Raw genomic sequence first — 19,798 nt, forward strand, 5'->3', positions numbered from 1 at the left:
TTTTCAAGCATGCGAAAAACTCAAGTCTGGGAATAAACTGGCAATTTCTCAAGTCCCGTAGTGGGACAGATAGAAGTATCATGCACTCCTTTGCTCACTACCCAGCACTACATCACCACACAGCATGCCAGCTGTGACACAGTGAAACTGTTTAGAAAGACACATACTTCATAACTCCAAATCTGGACAGAAGACTGATCATTGAGGAGTTTTTCTCCCTTCCCACTCAAATTGGGAAGCTGAGGGACTGACATCAGCTCTAAAGTTAGCCATCAGCTTCTCTGAAAGCTTAGAAAGGGAGGGGAGAAACGGTGGCAGCTACAGCTGCTTGATGACAGTGATTCTGGCAGCCATATTCCTAATAACCAAAACCGACAACATAAGAGGTGGGCAGCTAATTGTCACTTAAAGCCCAAGACAGAAAAGCCCCAGTGGTACAGGAGATCCAAGAAAGAGGTGCAGAAAACTAATATACTGGAGGGACATAATGTCTTGCTGCTTACAAATAAATCCTTTCACTTGTGATACAAAGTTCAGGTTTAGGCACAACCAGGTCTGTCCTGCAAGCACAGCCATATATTCACAGTGTGCAGAGAAACACATTACTTCAAGTATTGTCTTCAGCCATAGTAAGATGTGTAGCTGCTCTTTAATACCTCTTTTCAAAACAAGGAATGGGCAAAGCAAGGACAATAGCTCTAGGCAAGTCATGCCTTCCAAAACATGAGGACTCTTGTGATCAAGTTTGTATATATTGTATCCTCTCTGACTAGAAGTCTTGGGGTTTTACGGGATACAAAATACTAACCAAGTTATCAGTTACTTTATTTATCCCTTTATCTAAAAGCCTTCACTATCAGTATTTCCTTGCAAAGTGCTGACCTTCCAAGCCAAGGCAGCCCGGCTAGCCTTGCTCCAGTAGTCGCCTGCAGCCCTTCTGCCTCCTCCTTCCAGGTGGAGGGCTTTACTGTGCCACCACTGCACAGCCCCTTCCCTCTGGGGAAAAGGGAGAGTGCACTCCTACTGCATCATCAGCCTGTCTGAGAACAAGGGTATAACCTCCATTGAGTATCTCTGAGGGTCCATGCTTCAGGAGGTGTGGGATCAAGATAAAGGAATGGTGGGTGCTCTCTGTTGATCTTCACATCAACATGAAATAATGTTCTTAAAACAACAGTCATTATGGGACTTCAGGGTCAGGAGGCTCATAACCCTGGAAGTTAAAAAAACAAACACAAAGCTCCCCCCCCATCATAAAGATAGGACAGAAATTTGACAGTAGTTTTTACACACATCTCAAGCTTCACTACATTTAACGCATTTCAAATAATAGAGGAAGTAGTATGGAGCTGACCTACTCCTCTTCAAACTCCACTCGAAGAGGCCTGGGCACTCAAAAGGTCGTCTCACAGCTGTCCAGAACAATAGCACTCCTTTAAAATGTTTAATGAAGAGACCCAAAGCACCTTCTCTCTATATAAAAGTCTCATTACTTACTAAAAATGTATTAATCACTACGAAGTTCAACCAGTGATGTTCCTACCTTGTTATGAGGAATTCACAGGAAATAGTTCAGGAGTAGCAGCCTAAGAAGAGTCAGGTACAGCTGAGGCACTGAGAACAATGACCAAGTCATGGTAACAAAGCAACCAAGGAATCAAGTGAAAATTTTATTTAATAACCCTACATAGAATTGATGACGCATAGTCATAATACTGAACTTCAAGCAGCTTGTCACCTTTCACCATTACTTCAGGAGTACCACGCTTATTCACAGTACACCACAATACCTAGATAAAGCAATTTCTTTAAACCCATAAACAAGCTTTCTTGAAAAATACCTGTTCAGTTCATGACCAGCATGCAGTTTCACTCCTGCATGCTTCCACTGAAAGGGGCCATCCTACCGTTATCTTCCACTCCCACTGCCAGCTATATATTCCTGCCATTTTCTCAGCACTCGTCCCTGTGTGGCCAGCCAAGGTCATCCATTTCTGAAGATCAACCAACCAAAAACCAAAAAACGAACCTGAAAGAAGGCTTTCAGCAAGAGCAGATTTTAAGAGTCCTCAATCTTTTCCTAGCAGTTAGTTTAGTAGCAACCTCCAGCATTAAGCACATGTAATCTTCCATACTCCTGCATCATCTGTCTCTCATCAGCTGAGGATTTTGATTTGGCTGGGCTGGAGAGCAGTAATGCTGATAGAGTCATTGGAACAACCTGAAGCAAAAGGCAGCAAAACCAGGAGTTTTGCTTTTATGTTTTCTTCTCCTCACTCTGTAGCTCCCCGCACCTCCCCAACATTTCCACTGATTAGTCAGCTTTTTTCCATGTAATTAATGAATTAAGTATGGCTAAATGCATTACCAAAGATAACAATGCGTTAGGAGTGTTAGTTCTGCAAGGCTGGTCTCCATGCTAATTAAGCCCTTCTTCCTATGAAATTGTTTTAAAGCCTAATAACACCTTTCAGCTAAATCCTGATCAAACACTTCATTACCTAAACTGCTTAAAGGTACAGCTACATACATATGGCTCTTACAGTATCTGATACATCTTTGAAATCCATATTAAAGCATTATCATTTGCAAATAAGCCTTATATGCATTTTTCAGATGACAAGCTTGGGTACAGGCCAAGGAGAAAGAGAGTTATATCAGTACCATTACACGTCTGCTAGCCATGTTTCAACAGCAGTCCCAAAGAGGTTATAACTGGAGTTGAACAAAGACTTTTTTGCTTTACAGATGCCAGGAGCCACACATTGAAAATTGCTCACCTCTGAAACAAATTACTCTCAGTTCAGTCTCTCCAGAGGCTGAGATAATTATGTCCTGGTGTATTGCTGCATTAACTGGCACTACCTGGTGGAGGCAACGCGCCAGTCCTCAGCTGCTTTAAAATGGGGCTCAATGATAACTGTACAAGAGAACAGTAGGTTTTACAGTTCATTCCATAGAGGGTGTTTCTCCAAGCTGTCTGGAGTAGTGACTTGCCACCTAAGTTGTTCCAGATTCAGGTTGTGCACACAGTCACTCCTTTGTCTTCCTAACCCCACCACATACACCAGACCCATGGGGGAACAACTGAAAGCCCTGCAAGGGGAACTCTGCCTTCTGTCATCTGCTTTGCTAAAAGCATGAGAAACCCAATATACATCCAGCAACAGCTGAGGAAAGCCTTTACTACCTTATTTTGTTTTCCTTGCTGGTGCCTGAAACAGAAGCATGCAGGTTTTTCCTCAGTTTTGCACACCCAGTATCCCCTCATAGAGGGTAATGCTGCAGCTACAATTCCTACCCTGCCTTGCCAGCTGAGCAGCAATGGCAGACCAGTAAACAGAGAGACCGGTATGTTTCCCAAGAAGGCTGACAACAGAAACATCAGATCAAGTGAGGGTGCCCACTATCACAGGCAAGCCAGTTTCTCTTTCTGCTTTCCCACAAGAAAGTGCAACACAAAGCTGCACTTGATAAATTCAAAGTAATGAACATTTTCAACATATGTATTTTTATCACCCAAAACCTCAAAAGGAAAAAAAAAAAAGTCAAAAGGTCTCCCTGCAAAACTTCATCCTGGAATTAATGCGATTCATTTGAAAGCTTACCAAGTGTTGTCTTATACAAGTTATTATACACAAACACCTGTAAGGAGCCAGCTATTCATAATACCAATGAAACTGTCATACAAAAACAAAGAAGTGCTACTTGTGGCACTATGATTAAGGCTGTGTCAGCAGTTTGATTTTCAGGACTTTAACACCCAGCTGTAAAAACTGCCTGCAGTAGAAGCAAGCATATTGCGCCAGTATCCATAGGGAACATGGTCTCTGTTTTCCCTGGGTAAAATGCAAGGGTCAAATATATTATAATACACAATCTCCAAATAGTAAGATACAGAATTTGCAAGTCGGTTTTGAGACAATCATTGCCAAATAGGACTATAACTTAAAAGACAGTTTGGTAAATACTACAACACAGAAATTTGGTACAGTGCACAAAACTGAGAAATAGAGTGTGTGATTTTCTATTTTGGCATACGTTCTTCAAGAATGAGTGGTACACCAAAGAAACTGTGTGCTAATACATAGTTCACAGCTATAGATCTTTGTAACTTGGCCACCATTTGCTTAAACACAGAACAGCATTAACAGATTTATGTCTGAAAAGGCACCTTGAGATTCTCAAAGCAAGGAAATCTGTAACTGAATAATAAGCACTAAGTGACTAGCTCTGTGCATGTACAAAATTAAAAGCCCCTCCTACACTGACACAAGACCCACATCTGTCCCAAACAAACATGAAAAATGCAGCATTTCAGACATATTTTAGGGATATACTGTTGAAGAGCTCCTACAATAAAAGACCATCTTCTTTTAAATAAAAGACAGAGTCAAACCACAAACAGAATGTGACCAGAATCCAGAAGAACTTCTTCCCAGTGTGTTCTGATCTGTCAGGCGTACTGCAGGGGTTCCAGATTTTATTTAGCTATTAATTATGACAAACATTACAGAGTAGCTTAGGAGGCTTGCATCCTTGACTGCCTCAGTGTGGAAAAGCTGTAATGTCTGCAGTTGTAATACTTAGTAAGACTGGTTCCCTCCTCCACACTAATATATAAACAGAGCTATGCGTCTTCCACATACATAATGTCAAAGGCAGCACAGTCCTAATATAAATATAGAAACAAGAACAGTTTTTCCTCCTGGCCTTTCCTATATCTTTTCCCCTTATCCCACATTAAAGCAAAGCCTCTTCATGAAGATAATCAGAGGTACATATGGAACTTGGAAGACCTAAAGGTAACACACCTAACAAATTCTGCAGACTTATAAACCCTCTCTTCTTCCATTTTTCCCCTCAGTCCCAAACACATTAGAGGGAAAGTCAAATACACACACACAAAATGTTAAAGAGAAAAACCTTTATGTTCAGATAAGGGTGAAGAGCAGTCTTTTAAGCCTTGTTGAGAGGTATTTGGGTTTGGGGTTTCGTGGGTGGGTTTTTTTGTTTTTAAAAAGAGAGATCTGAGTTGATACCTAGCCAATCCCATAATTTCAGATTATTCCTTAGTGAAAGCAGTAAGAAAACCAAAACAAAACAAGCCAACCACCCACACTGAGTCAAGAACTGGTCAGGATCGAACTGGTGACATTATTTCACTCAGCATATCGAACTGCTCACAAGACTTCAGACTTTCATTAGGAATGTAGGCTTGTACCTCCTTCAAAAGAATCTCTCCCTAATTGATTTTTGGCCACCCTTTCCCTTTTCCTACCATCCAGGGCTATAAACTGGCCCTATCCTGTCCTTCAACACACAGGCTATACAGTAGGTACCAACATTTGTGAGTAATTACAGGGAGGTTTTACAAGGGGGAACATGGCCAGTCATTAGCTTACACCAAAATGCCAGTCTTAGTGAACCAATAGACAAAAATACCTGAACTCTTCAGAGTTTTTTGGAAGCAAAATCATTACATTTTTGGAAGCAAAATCATTACATTTTTGGACGGAAGCACAGTTTAACAAAGTTACAGTACACACACGATAGAGAGCAATATAAGACATCACTGAGGCCAAGAAAGGTGGAAATCAAACATGCCAGTCAGTCCCTCAAAGAGAAAGACTAGAGGTTCATGGATGGAGAGAAGCAGCAGTGACAACGTAGCTGCAGTGGTGTGCAGAGGGTGTTCAGGACACAGGTAGAGATTTGGGCGCACCGTTTTTCTTCAGATCAGCTCCAAAGCAGCAGTCTCACAGGAACAGTACCAGTAAAAGCACTCAGTCCTCATTTCTTTAATTGCATTTACATGCACATTTACTGCACAATATGGCCTTCCTGCTGTAAGAAACACCACAAATAATCAAATTCTGTCACCTTTAGAGCACCCCTGTAGAGTGCTCCAGATAAATGCTTCCTCATTGCAAGATGAAGTGCTAGTCAGGACAACACAAGCATGAGCCCCATCAGGCAAGCACCACAGGCACCCTTCAGAGTCAGCAGAGCATTTATGCATATAACCAATACAACTGACAGCACCAGTTTTCTTATCTCAAGGTAGACACCTGCATTTGATCAAACAAGCCTACACTCCCAACCAGCTAACAGGTTCTTACCAAAACAGCTGTCTAAACAACTTGCTCAGGTACAGAAACAGTTAAGCAAGAAGGTTCCTGCTCAAGATGACAGAATCCACCACCAGTAACATCCACTCATACAAAGGAAATGAAATGGTTTCAATTAATTAGTGGAAGTTCACCATCACATTTTGAAATCACAGTAAATAATTCCCAGAGAAGCTCAACCCAGTGCCAAGAGTAAGCTGTTTGTCCACCACAGCAAATACTAGTTATATATTTCAAATGCGTATGTGCAATCATTTCCTGCTTGACACACCTTCATGTTAAATAAAAGTAACTTAAACCACCCTGTTACAGTTCAATTTATCAAAATTGATAACAGCATCATTGCTTAAGGATTTTTAGTAGTCTTAAGGTTCTGTTTTCAGTTTGCAAAGTCTGTTACACTTCCCTTTAATTGATCAAAACAGGTGATGCGAGATCCTAGGATATAATTAAAACTGACAGTTTGTGCGTGACAGATGAGTAGCACTGTAAAAAGGAATCAGCAGTCAGTATTTCCCAAAAAGAGTTACTTTCCAATTTTAAGTCAATCTGATTTCTCGTATTGTTTAAACATGAAAAGCAACAGACAACATAATTATTTGAAATTCTACCTGCATTTCTCACATCAAGAAAAATCACAGCATAGTAATGCATTTCCACAAAGGTGTTTTCTATACAGATGACTAAATAGTGATCCAACATAACTGCATATGTCTGAAAGTACAAAGATATTACCAACAGAAATGCAACTGCTGTCATTTTGGAGACACAGTGAGTATTAAGACTCCTTTTTCATTCTTGAATAATGAAGAACTCAAATCGGAGAAAGAAATCTTCCCATTTTAAAAAAAGGACTGAAACAATTGTACATATATTCAACTATAAAGGGCCCCAATAAGAACATAAACATTTAATGAGTATCAGGTGACTTTCAGAATTTCAAGATATCAAATACATGACGCAAAACCACACAGTTGTAGGAGTATTTCCCTAAAATGGGTGGCCAAAGGCATAAACTGAAGTTTAACTCCTAGTCTTCATGACTTCTTTGCCATCACATCTTCAAGAAGAGTTATACTTTATTCCATCTTCAAAAATGAAATTATGTATGCTGCTGAGCCTGCAGTCCTACAACCACAGACCCCCCACTGCTGTTCAAAGGCCAGCCAGATTCTGAAACTGTTTCCAGCACCACTGCAAACATTGAGAGAAAAAAAAAACATCAACTTGTAAGGAAAGAGGATGTGAAGTTCTGCTGGTACAGACCAGGCTTAGACTTCAGCAGAGCAGCACTTGACCAGTAACAGCCAAACCAGCACCAGCAGAGCTTCTGGGCTGTGTCTTCTTAAGTATTATGTCTTCTTAAGTATACTCCTTCCCTTCTATGATTCTATGATTCCCATGCAACAAAAATACCTCACAAAAGATGGAAGAATATAATGTTTTGCATGCAGGTCTGCAGAGCCCAGTATGCCTTTTATACTACATATCTTGTATGATTTTAATAGTATTTTAATTTTGGAGGCAAACAGCATGTTAAATTTTGGCAGGAATATGTTGACAGACTACTACTGTGTAATCATGGAAAAGTTACACTGACATCAAAACCACAATTATTTAGTTGTATGAAATCCAGAAAACACAGCCAGAAATTTCAGCATTTCAAAACCAAACCTGCTCCACAGTGATGCTTATGCTTCCAGAAAGCAGTATCAGAGCTAAGGGAGGCAAAGACACTAAATAGCAGCCAAAGACAGAGTGGCTGTTCCTCATCTTTCTAAAAAAGAAATTACCATCAAGAGGAAACTACGGGTCACCACCAGCATCGCTGATGAAGCCAGCCATTGCTATGGTAGCTAAAAAGATCATGCATGCATGAAACAAATGTTAGGGGAAAAAAAAAAAAAACAAAACACAAACCAACCAACCAAACAAAAAACACTTAACAAAAAAAAAACCACAAAAAAATAACCACATCCCATAACAGAACGCTTGCTATCTGATGAGTAGTAGCCTAAACAGTCAGATGTTGTTTCCTAGTTCCAAAATAGCACCAACATAGTTAAGGTAGTAGGCTACACTAGTAGTTAGAAGGGACTGCAGCATATCAAATGAGAAGCATAAAAATCAGAAACAGGATATGTACAGGAGCAGAAAGGCATATTCCCTTCCCAATTTCAGGTTTTATTTCCTTCTACACATATCTACACATTCTATCTGCATTGAAAAAGGCTTATTTCCATTCATAAAATGGTAAATAATGTTCAAGCTATTTCTGACATGGGTTCAGACATTACAGGTTAAAAAATAAGAGAACTGTCTACTCTTTTCAAAGGGGGTAAGAGGGGTTTAAGGCTTCCATTGCAGTATGGTGACATGCTACCTCAAAGCACCTAAATACACAAGAATCAGTTACAGTTGACCTGACAGCCTATCTATTTACCACATGCTTCAGCACTATCCTGGAAGGTGAAGCTTTAGAGATTTGTATGTGATATATGTAACACAAACAACATCACCTCCTCAGGAACTTGGAAGAGGAAAAAAAGCCAACAGGCACATAATTAATAGCTATGCAAGTGTCAGATATGTAGCAGAGACAAGGTATCACTACAGCAAAAGCATCCATCTGGACATTCAACACTGCAAATTTTTTCCTTCTGCATTAGATTTTGCCACAGGCTGCAGGAATTCTTTGAGAAGAATATCAAAGCAGCAATAAATGTGCCAAATGACAGCTAAACCTTTCATAAAATTTGACTGTATCTTACTATATTAATAGTCAGATTTTTCCAGAGCAAGCATATTTCCTTCCTGTTCTTTCAAAGGTGCTTAAGCACAGAAAATGCAGCATAGGCTGGTTTATCCACTTGAAAGCTTCTTGCAAAAAGCCAAGATCTGTGGCATCTTACACCCAAGGCAATTACATTTTTGTGGATAACATACCTGTTGGATCACTGGACTTGACAATATCACAACTTTCTGATGCTTAGCTAACTTCTAACTAACCAATTTGACTGCACGATGCAAGCTGTACCATATTCAATGCAACAGAGTTGTCTCAGGGTACAGTAGCAATGCTCTTCAATAGTACTTGATGGTGAACTAACTGCAACCAAATCATAAAGTCAACTGACTTAAGTTCTTAGACTTAATTTGCTTGCCATCAAATAACATTTTTGAGTTACAAAGCAAAATTCCAGTTTCTCATCTGAAAAAGAAAAAAAAAACCCACCCAAAACCACAAAACTCCAAAAATAACCCCCAGACCTTTATAACAAGAAATACTCTCGAAGAAGGAAGCCTGCCTTAAGGATACTACTTCATGTATATATATGTGTGAATAAATGAAAAATTGTTGCAACATTTACATTGCATGTGAGGAAGTTCAGTTGCTTAACACATGTAAAAAGCACAGGTGACAACAGATAAGCTGGTTTACATCAACTTGTTTGACAGGCTTTACAGAAGCTTCATTATGAATTTACATTGTGAAGTCTGTGCACACCCTAGAAACGGAACAAGCTTTCGGGACTTTCCAGTCCCTATAGCTTTAATAGTTACAGCAGACTAGAGAAAATTATGCTCTTTCATCTCACCTCCCGTAACAGCTTTACTTCGCTGAAAATTTTGGACATAACTGAATCCCTCAGTTCATATATATATAATCCAAAGAAATTCCTTAGCCAAGGTCCTAAAAAAACAACTAGTGAATTTGTATGAAAGAAGCAGGAGGCAAAAAAAATATTGAAGGGGAAAAAAAAACAAACCCCAAAAACTTTTATTTTGCTTATCTGGCTAAAAAGCAACCAAAGTAGCAAGAAGAAATTTAGAAAAGAGAGAGCACACGCCTGTGAGAAAATATTAGACGTTTAGCACACTGCTGACTCACTCTTATGTCACTGTTCACTTAGTGCTTCAAGGAAACCATGCTTTCCAAACTGTGCCCAAGCTGTGCTGCAACAGTGTCAGAGAAGCAAAGCCAGCAAGCTCAAAAGAACAGATACTTAATCAGGACTCTACTCCAGAACCAGAAGTCTGAAGAAGCTGGGATAGAAATTTCTTGCTAGGAATTGTCAAGAGATAGAAAGCAACCACCTTCTGCCTCCTAGACTAAATAAAAGCATATTTAGAGTACAAAGAAACTTGGTCTCAATACTCCTCAAAGAAAAGTGTGGACAACAGGAAGCACCACTAGGATGAATACCAGTATCACAACTGCACTGAAAAACCTTTTATTCAGCTTCCTTGGATTACAGGGATCAGAGTGGTAACCTTTGAGATGTTCTTCACACGGGCCATCAGCAGGTTTAAGTACTCCATTTCCCTTGTCCTTCTGCACAGCTATTTTCTAAAAAACTTACTCCCCTGTGCAGAAAGCTCAACCGCCACAAGGATCTGAAAGACAAACAGGGGAGGAAAAAAAAAAAAGACCAAAACTTAGTAGGAGAGGATGAAGTCACAGGAGAGGTTTTCACAGGAGTTCTCACTTCAGTTTTGATTGGCTGTAGGTACATAAAGAAGATACTTCCGTTCTTTAGAAATCTTAGGAAATAGAGAAATACAGATTCTGTCTACACTGACAGTCACCACTCTTCATTAAATTAATAAAACACACACAAAAAAAAACCAGGACTAAGTAAGTAGCATGCTGCTGCCAATGGGATATATTCTGCTCTCATCACTCTGGGAAGCAGTGGCAATAGCCCTCTCTTGACTATCCACATCATTAGAGACTTCAATGAGAAATGTTGCTTGGAGGAAGTCAACTTCCCAAACCAAAGCTGGGTACCACATGCTTCTGTTTCATATCTTAGTACTGTTAACATGAATTTTATAGTGTTATTTTTCCTGGAACATTCAGAATCTTATCTATTTTCACAGCAGGTACAAATCACCACATATAGCACCTTAGAATTACCTGCTGTTCACAATGTTTTTCAATCCACATCCTGTACATATCCTGTTCAAACACAAGGAATCAGATTGCCTGCACTGGTCCTTTTGTTAATACATGCCAGCTGAGCCAGGCTACCAGAACTTCTCTCTCCAGTAAGGAACTAGAGAATAGACTTCAATGGCAGTCACACACACTGAGCAAAGCTGCGCAAAGATGGAAAGAAAAAAGGGAAGTTAATACATCAAGACACATATGAACTAATCCTGCATCTGCCATACCTTTTATCATTAAAATCTTCTAGCTCACTTATGTTTGAACACCAACACTAATTGCATTATTCTGAAAGGCAACGGAATACAGCTGAGCTTCTCCAGGCAGGCACAGAGAACAGCCAGTATCCTGGGCTCTCAGTTCTTCAAGAACCCAAAAGCCCTACCAGTCTGCACATACTGTTGTAGAGTATGAAACACAGAAAGAAAAACATTGGACCACATATTTATAGGTTGCTTTTGTAGAAGGTCCATGCACTAGCTGAATTAGACTTCCTGGTAACCCTCCTCTATTCAACTGGGGCATCTTTCTAAAAATATGACCTCTGTTTTCAGATAACATTCTAATATCCCATTTCAGCATTTGTTCTACTACTTTTGAATAAAACACCTTTTTCTCAGGGGTTCTGGATGAAACTCAACAGCAACACTTCTTATTTATATCCTGTAAGGGGAAAGACCTGGAATTATATTTTAGGCAAGCTTGGGTTTCATGCCACAGTCTCTATTCATTTATTGCAGTGTTTTCAACAAGCCCCTTATGCTATCTTGTCACAAACTGCAGGTGTTCAACTTCTGATATTGAGGAGGACTCAGAATCATTGAAGTTTACACGTTGGAAGGGAACTCTGTGGATCACCCAGTCCAAGATCACTGCTCAAACCAGGGTCAACTAGAGCAGGTTGCTCAGGGACCTGTCCAGTTTGGTTTTAAATATGCCCAGGGACAGACACTCAACTTATCTGGGCAGTCTGTTCCAGTGCTTGATGACATTCTTCATGTAAAATAAAATACCCCCCCCCCCCCCCAAAAATCACAAACAACAGACACCCTCTCAAGTGAAGTTTCTTGTATTTCAGTTTGTACCCAAATAAGCATTCCTACACCTCTATGTCCTCAAACTAAGATAAGGACCTTCAAGCATGTGAAATTCTTACTCAAGACAACTCTTTGCTACTCAACAATTGAAGTAGTACCTGGTTTCAACCAATACAATATTTGTTTAAATGAATGCAGCTATACTAATATTTAGCTTTAGCCAGAAATCAAGACAATATTTATTTAAATGAAAAGGCAGCAATGCTAATATTTAACTGTAGCCAGTTTCAGCAAAAGCTATCCTCTTGTGTCTATGCAGAAAAGCAATCCTTCGGATTTTATCCTTCACCTGGCAAACCAACATACTGTTTCTGGTGCAACAGGATATAGTGTTTCTCTACATCAGCCTTCCATGTGTACATAAAGTCCTCAGTGACAAAGATTCTCTCCTCACCACTTGATCACAATACCTGAAAAGCTTTTCTAAAAAGTTGTTTGACTGGTTGCTTTACAACTCTTCTCCAAGAAATTAAGTTTTTAGACACAGAGTATGAAGGAGTTTTATGTCACTCTCTCCATACCAGCTATTCATTACTTTTCTTAGTATTAAGCAATGAGTCACGTTCTCTTACTAATGGTAGTTTGCTCCACAAAGTGTGTCTTGCTTGGTTCCATTCTCAACAGCCACATTTAAATAAATCAATTCACAACAGCAAATCTTGCTTTCTCGGTTATCTTTTCACATCCTTGACACAATTAGCCCTTCTCAAACTATGAACCGTAACACCTGCATAAAACTTGCAGTGCTACAGGAATAGCACAAGCTGTAAGCAACTGATTGAACTTCTGATACCAGAAAGCCAGGGGCAGATCCCATATTCTACCTACACCAATTAGAGAGTGTTCTTGCATTTCTCCATGCACACTTACTTGACAGTCATACTTACACTATCTTAGGGTTTGGCTGAAACTTCTACAGTCACTAGCTGAAGTTTTGCCAAATAGCAGTCAAGTCTGACAGAACTGCAGGCAAGGAAGCAGAAGCTGGTGCCAGTACTGCTGCTGTTAAGAGCTCTCAAGGCACAACCACAATTGCTTTCTTCATCTAAAATTTCCAATAGCCTCTGCCCATGTATTGACAGTCAAGTTCTAGTGTATTGCTTCATTCATAACTGAGCCTGGTTAAGTTCCTCTTGAATGACCTTGGTCTACAAACTCTTACCTTACCGTCTCTCCAAGCAGGACAACATCAGACTGGCATTATTCATTGCTCATAATCCAGTGACTAAAGGGGAAAAGTAGAAATGTCAACATAAAACCTCACAGCCTCAACCAGAGTATTTCTTGGTATTTCTCAAGGAAGTCAAATATCTAAATATTCTTACAAGCATCAGCATCAGAAAGACAATCAGGCTGATTGCAGTGCAATCAGACCTTCCAGAAAGATATTTAAGTGCAATTTTAACAGATATTTAGTCATAGTGCCTAGAAAACAATACTGTCAAAAAGTACTGATTTAGTAGCTTCCCCAAATAACAGACAAGACATATCTCCATATACAGAATTGTTATACTATTTGATCCAAAACTCCCATTTTTACAGAGTAATTCTTCAAGGTTTCAAAGTTTAAAGAGTCCAGCACATCTATTTCGCATTGTGAAAACACTCTTCCAATAAAAGTCAAAAAATATTTTCATTTTAAAACACACAATAGGCCAGTTTAATTTTAAATACTTTTCCTTAAAGAAAAAAGCGCTATGCATTACTCATAAGTACCAGCTATACCTACACAACACTTACATGTTTTATCCATCCAACCACAGCAACTGCCCTGCTCTGGAAGCAGTTTAGCAAAACTGTGACATGTGGTACCTTCCACTGCTGTGGTGGGAATAAGGGAAATCTCAGTACTGCACAAGCAGTATACATGTCTATTGACTACGTGCTTAAGTTCTTACCAGTAATGCAAGTTGTACAATGATACTGATCTCACTCTAACCCCACAGGTAAATGCAGAATCTGCAGAGGCTCATTCATCTGCTTTGATTTCATAAAGACCTAGGTCCAGCCCTTGCAGCCAGAATGCCTTCAAGTCTTGACTATACAGTTATTGAATTTGTTTTCCTTTGTGACTTCACCACGCATACTGCAAATCCGTTACTTGGCCAAAGGTCACAAAATCACCCTCCTATCAGTAAAGAATTCACCCTTGCAGAGAATCGTCTGTTGCAGAATGACTCTAAGAGCAGGACCATAGAGCCCTGGAGGACTGTGCGAGCAAGGCAGGGGGTGGCCCCCACAGGTAACCGGAAACTGGACATGGGAGGAGAATGTGGAGGAAGCTGTGTGGGGCTAACCAATACTGTTGTGCCAAGGAGGAGTGGCTGAATACCACTCCTATATATATGTGAACTGCATCACAAATAAAGTAGAAGTTGCTTATCACCCATATTGGGTTGGCCTGTCTGCTTCTCCTCTTTTAACACCTTGTTAAAAGGTGTACCTGGAAGAGAAGCAAACCACCTTAACCGGCTTTGTTAACTGGTGCAGTAAGCTGGCATAAAGGAGGAGCCTCCAGTCACTCACCCTACTTGTGCAGACAGCCCATCCTCTTCTAGCATCCTGTGAAGTCTTACAAATCCCATTAGAAGTCCATAAATCAGAAGTTACAGCTGTGCACATCTCTGTGGTATAGTACAGTGAAAAGCTGAATCATCAGTCAGTTGCCCCATTGTTAAAATATAGCCCTACCTGAGCTCAACTTTCTCCACCATAGCAGAAACAAAATCCCATCTTTTGTCACTGGAAAAGATGGACAATCCAGATGTTCACAGCTATACAGAAGTTCTGAAAAATAAAGAGTTGTCCGATTTCAACACTGTGATTGAGCACACTTCTTACGGCATCATCTCAACTCAGGAAAGGCTGCTACAGTTCAAGCAGCACTTTGCTTGGCCCAAGTACTGCGAAGAAAAAAGCACAACTCTTCACTTGCCTAAAATTGCCACAGTTCGGTTAGCTTAATGTTTCTCTCTCATCTATCCTTGTCCTAGGAACCAGTCATTGGGGGGCCTTAGTTCAGCAAATGCTCTCATACTACACTGGCCACACAAACACAAAAGCAGGTTCTTTACAAAATGCAAATGTGCCAACTCATTTTTAAAAGAAATCTGCTGTAGCAGAAATGCCCCAGTTTAACAAAGGGAGTTTACTACCCGATTCTGTTCTATGCTTTCCTCAGCCTGAAGGAATCAAAGCCTTTACTTCCCACCTTGAAAGAGCACAGGCTCCACGGAAGAATGTGAAACACACCAACTCTCTCTAGTCCAATAATTAAAATAACCACCTGGGAAAGACAAGCCTGAGCTCTAGCTTCCACTTCAGCCTATTTGTACATTTTACACATGGTAATTAAGTTTAAAACAGATGGCACTTAGGACATTCTCAGAAGAGGTGGGACATGAGTCTCAGATAAGAAACAGTATCCAGACCTCCCATTTCTGGGCAAGGCCTTTGCAAATAAAACAAAAGCTATTATGTAGAATAAAGAAAAGGAGTGAAAGAAGGGCAAGGACCAAGTACTACAGTGACTTTCTTTAAAGTTAAATTAAGAAAAGAGGAACAAGGATTCCCAGTGGCAGATCTCAAAATGATAGAGGAGTACAGGACCTCAGAAGAGGTCATCCCTAACAGAAAAGCTTCCATCCTACAACAAGAGATGCTACAGTCTTGTCACTAAGGCACCCAGCCTCACTGGCTAATTTTCAGATATCCCAGGCCTTTATTAGCTCAGGTTCTCCTCACCTTCCAATGCTTAAATATGCCTGACACAGGTTAAATTAAGATGGAAAAGCTGCATTGAAAAGAGAGTTAAATAACAAAGAACACAATACTGAAAGAATCAGGGGGTTGTAGCTATAGTCCTACTAACTTACTATCTCTGACAAGAAATGTACTTCTGTCAACAAACTGGAAGATTGATCACACAGCAATCAAAGTAGCCCTTGGGAAAGCTCTGACTGTCCTCTTGCTAAAAATAAGAGCATCAAGCAAACAGATTATTGGTTTTCTTTCCTCTTCTCAGACGTAGTTATACCACCCTGTCTGACAGCCACTTGGAGTGGTTTCTTCAGCCCACTATTGGCAGACAGCTGCTAACTCACAGGAAGAGTGTTGTAAGAACACATGAGAACAGACATAATGGGGTAAAACACAAACAGCAGGTGAACATTCAAAGCACAGCACAGGTTCTCTTGGATAAGAGATGAAATCTGCTATGAGTCTACATGGTCTCTGAATTTACCCCCTTGCATAAGGTCAGGTGGCTCTATCACAAAAGAGAGCATTGACTAACACTGTCTCAGCATGAAAGAGCAGCATGTTTGTTTTAATATGTACTTTTCCACAAAGCTCATGGTCTTCCAAACAATCTACACCTGCCTCACGAGTTGATCGGCAAGTATAACAGGACAAATCACAGCTGAAGGGAAAGGGGCAAACTTCATGAAGTTCAACAAAGCAAAGTGCAAGGTCCTACTTGCAACTTGGGGTTGGGGCAATCCCAAGCACAGCTATAGGATGGGTGGAGAAGAGATTCAGAGCCGTCCTGCAGAGAAGGACTTGAGGGGTGTGGGCTGATGAGAAACTGAACATGAGCAGGCAGTGTGTGCTCGCAGCCCAGAAAGCCAACTGTATCCTGGGCTGCATCAAAAGGAGCGTGACCAGCAGGTCGAAGGAGGTGATCCTGCCCCTCTACTCTGCTCTCGTGAGATCTCACTTGGAGTATTGTGTGCAGTTCTGGTGTCCTCAACATAAAAAGGACAAGGAGCTGTTGGATCAAGTCCAGAGGAGGGCCACAAGGATGACCGAAACTGGAGCACCTCCCGTATGAAGGCAGGCTGAGAGTTTGGGCTGTTCAGTCTGAAGAAGAGAAGTCTGTGTGGAGACCTCATAGCAGTCTTCCAGTATCTGAAGGGGGCCTGTAAGGATGCTGGGAAGGGTATTTATCAGGAACTGTAGTGACAGAAGAAGGGGAAATGGGTTCAAACTTAAACAGGGGAAGTACAGGTTAGATACAAGGAAGAAGTTCTTTACTATGAGGGTGGTGAGGCACTGGAACAGGTTGCCCAAAGTGGGCCTTGGGCAAACCGGTTAAGTGCGAGGTGTCCCTGCCCATGGCAGGGGGGTTGGAACTTGATGATCTTAAGGTCCTTTCCAATCCAAAACATTCTATGATTCTAAGATTCTTTCCAACCATAACCATTCTATGATTCTATGTATGAAGCTGCCACTGACTGAATACAAGCCATAAAGGAAAACAGCTCTTCAAGCTGGATTGTAAAATAAGCAATAATGTTTACTATACATTACCTACTTAATAGGTTATACTAATCACAATCCATACACCCAGCACATGCCAAGTGATAAGCAATGTGCAGCAGAACATTTTTCTCCAGGAAATGGGCAACACTTACATCACAAATAAGGTGTTTGTCAAATACAACTAAGCATGCCCAGGACAGCTTTTATTTAGCACCCACTTGCCAGGAAAGACACAACAATGCAAACCTCTTCGTGGACAAACAATCCAAGCAAATATCCAAGCTGCCTATTGGGAGTGTAGCAGCACAAGCCACAAACTGTATACATCAAAACCCCTGCAGGTCTCACCAGGTTAAAACTCACCACTGACACACCTTTTTTTTTTCCCAGTGCAGAAGTTGCTCCAAGGGAAACGGACTGTTTGTTTTTTTCCTTTCCATGCCACCTTTCTCCTGCACCTTCTGCTCAAAGCACCAGGATTGTGAGAGCATCATTATCCCTATGAGTAACACAGCCAAAGAGAGTGAAGACTGCAATGAATGCACACGAATACAAAACAAGCAGCCTGGGGAGATGTTTTTGTCTGGTTATAAAGCAGGTACTGATGGTGAAAGTAAATGAATGGCTGCTCAGTATGTCAGAGAGACAGATGACAAAGAGCACCTCTTGAGTGAGGAGCCTGCTCAGATCAAACCCAGCTTCAGGCTGCCCCACACCTGCACTGATACTACTGCACTGCTTGCCTTTGCCATTTCAGACCACCAGGATGGAGGATCTCAACACCAGCTCCTCGTATTGCCTTTTCTACATTTGGCTCCTCTCAGGGATGCTTACTTCACACCTCATCTCTGCACAGCTTTAGCTGACCTCGTGGGAACTCCTGGTAAAGGTTACTATAAGACAGTCCAAAGACACAACATGAAAGTGATTACCCCCCATCATACAGACCTAGTGGAAAACACCTCAAACCCCGGGGCAACAAGCCCTAGCCACGCGTGGGTGATGCCAGGGAAGCCTCTTCCCTCAGGGCAGCCTGTCTGCCTCTGCGGGCTGTCAGCGAGGGCTCCTGCAACCCGCACACCACGAACCGCGAGGGAAGGCGGGTAGCCGCCTCGCTAAGAGGTGCCTGAGGTGCTGGGAACGCACCCGCGGGGATGTGTCCCCCGGGGCCCGGGAGGGACGGACATAAGAAGGAAGGGAGGGTGGCCGCTGCCTTCGAACGCGCCCGACAGCCCCTCCGCCGCTGCTCGCACGGCTTCAGCCACGGCTCCCTGTGGGCGCCTCACCACTCCACAACGCGGAGAAAGCCCGGGGCCGAGGGGTATCCCCACCGTTACCTGCCCGGTGATGCCGGTGATCAGAGCCACCTTCCTGCCGTTCAGCTCCTCGCCGTCACCTCCGGCTGCCGCGGCGCAGGCACGCGTCTCCCCCGCCGGCTGTGCCATCCTCCCGGCGGCAGCAAGCGTAGCCCAGGTGCAGAGATAGCCCCGGGTGGATGCTCCCGGCGCTCCGGACGAGCAAGGCGAGGAAAATGCCAGCTGGCACACGGGCTGCCGCCACACAGAGGCTACCTCTGCTGCCCCGGGCACCGCGGCATTTCCGCGCTCTCGCCCCGCCCGCAGGTGTAACCCACTACCACCACCACCGCCGCCGCCACCGCCTGCCCAGCCCCCGCGCAGGCGCGCAGCGGGCAGCCGCCGACTTCCTGGTCGCGTGTCCGCGCGCCGTAGAGCGCCCCCTGCGGCCTGGAGGAGCGGGCCGACGGCGCTTGAGGCACCGAGAGGTGAGGCTTAATGGACAGGCGGGGATTGTGAGTTCCCGCAGCCTCTGCGCTCGCTACCTGGTCCCCGAGGCCTGCCGGCTCTTTTTAAAGGCTCCGGATCAAAACTGCAGTGGGTTCAACCTTAAATAGGGGAAGTTCAGGTTAGACACAAGGAAGAAGCTCTTCCCTGTGGTGGTGATGAGGCCCTGGCACAGGTTGCGCAGAGAAGCTGTGGCTGCCCCATCCCTGGCAGCGTTCAAGGCCAGGCTGGATGGGGCTTTGAGCAGCCTGGTATAGTGGAAGGTGTCCCTGCCCGTGGCAGGGTGTTGGGACCGGGTGAGCTTTAAGGTCCCTTCCGACCCAAACCATTCTATGATTCTATGACTCCCATGAATCGCAGAATCCTCCAGGATGGCAAAGCTGGTCCTCCTCACCTTTCCCACCTGTGGGAATACTTCCCAATAAATGATCCAAAAGCTCCTGGAAAAGTGATTCATAATAACTCTTTTCCTGATGGAACACCAATCAGCAGCTTCTTTTACTACCAAGTCTTGGGAAACGGGAGAGGTGCCTGAGGACTGGAGGAAAGCAAATG

The 19,798-nt window shown here is 42.4% G+C and overlaps 1 protein-coding gene across 1 annotated transcript in view; it reads right to left on the bottom strand.

Annotated features, from left to right (window-relative positions):
- Positions 1-19,045, bottom strand: part of GMDS (GDP-mannose 4,6-dehydratase) — a 422,575-nt gene extending 403,530 nt beyond the window's left edge. Inside the window, exon 1 of the mRNA XM_057399362.1 lies at positions 18,779-19,045. Within this exon, the coding sequence (XP_057255345.1) occupies positions 18,779-18,886 (108 nt within the window). The 5' untranslated portion in view covers positions 18,887-19,045. The remainder of the gene's footprint in view (positions 1-18,778) is intronic.
- Positions 19,046-19,798: the final 753 nt, after the last annotated feature.

Source organism: Pezoporus wallicus, unplaced genomic scaffold (assembly GCF_028554395.1).
Source record: "Pezoporus wallicus isolate ANWC-B61680 ecotype Strahan unplaced genomic scaffold, APGP_CSIRO_Pwel_v1 contig_818, whole genome shotgun sequence".
In the NCBI taxonomy this organism is placed as follows: domain Eukaryota; kingdom Metazoa; phylum Chordata; class Aves; order Psittaciformes; family Psittacidae; genus Pezoporus; species Pezoporus wallicus.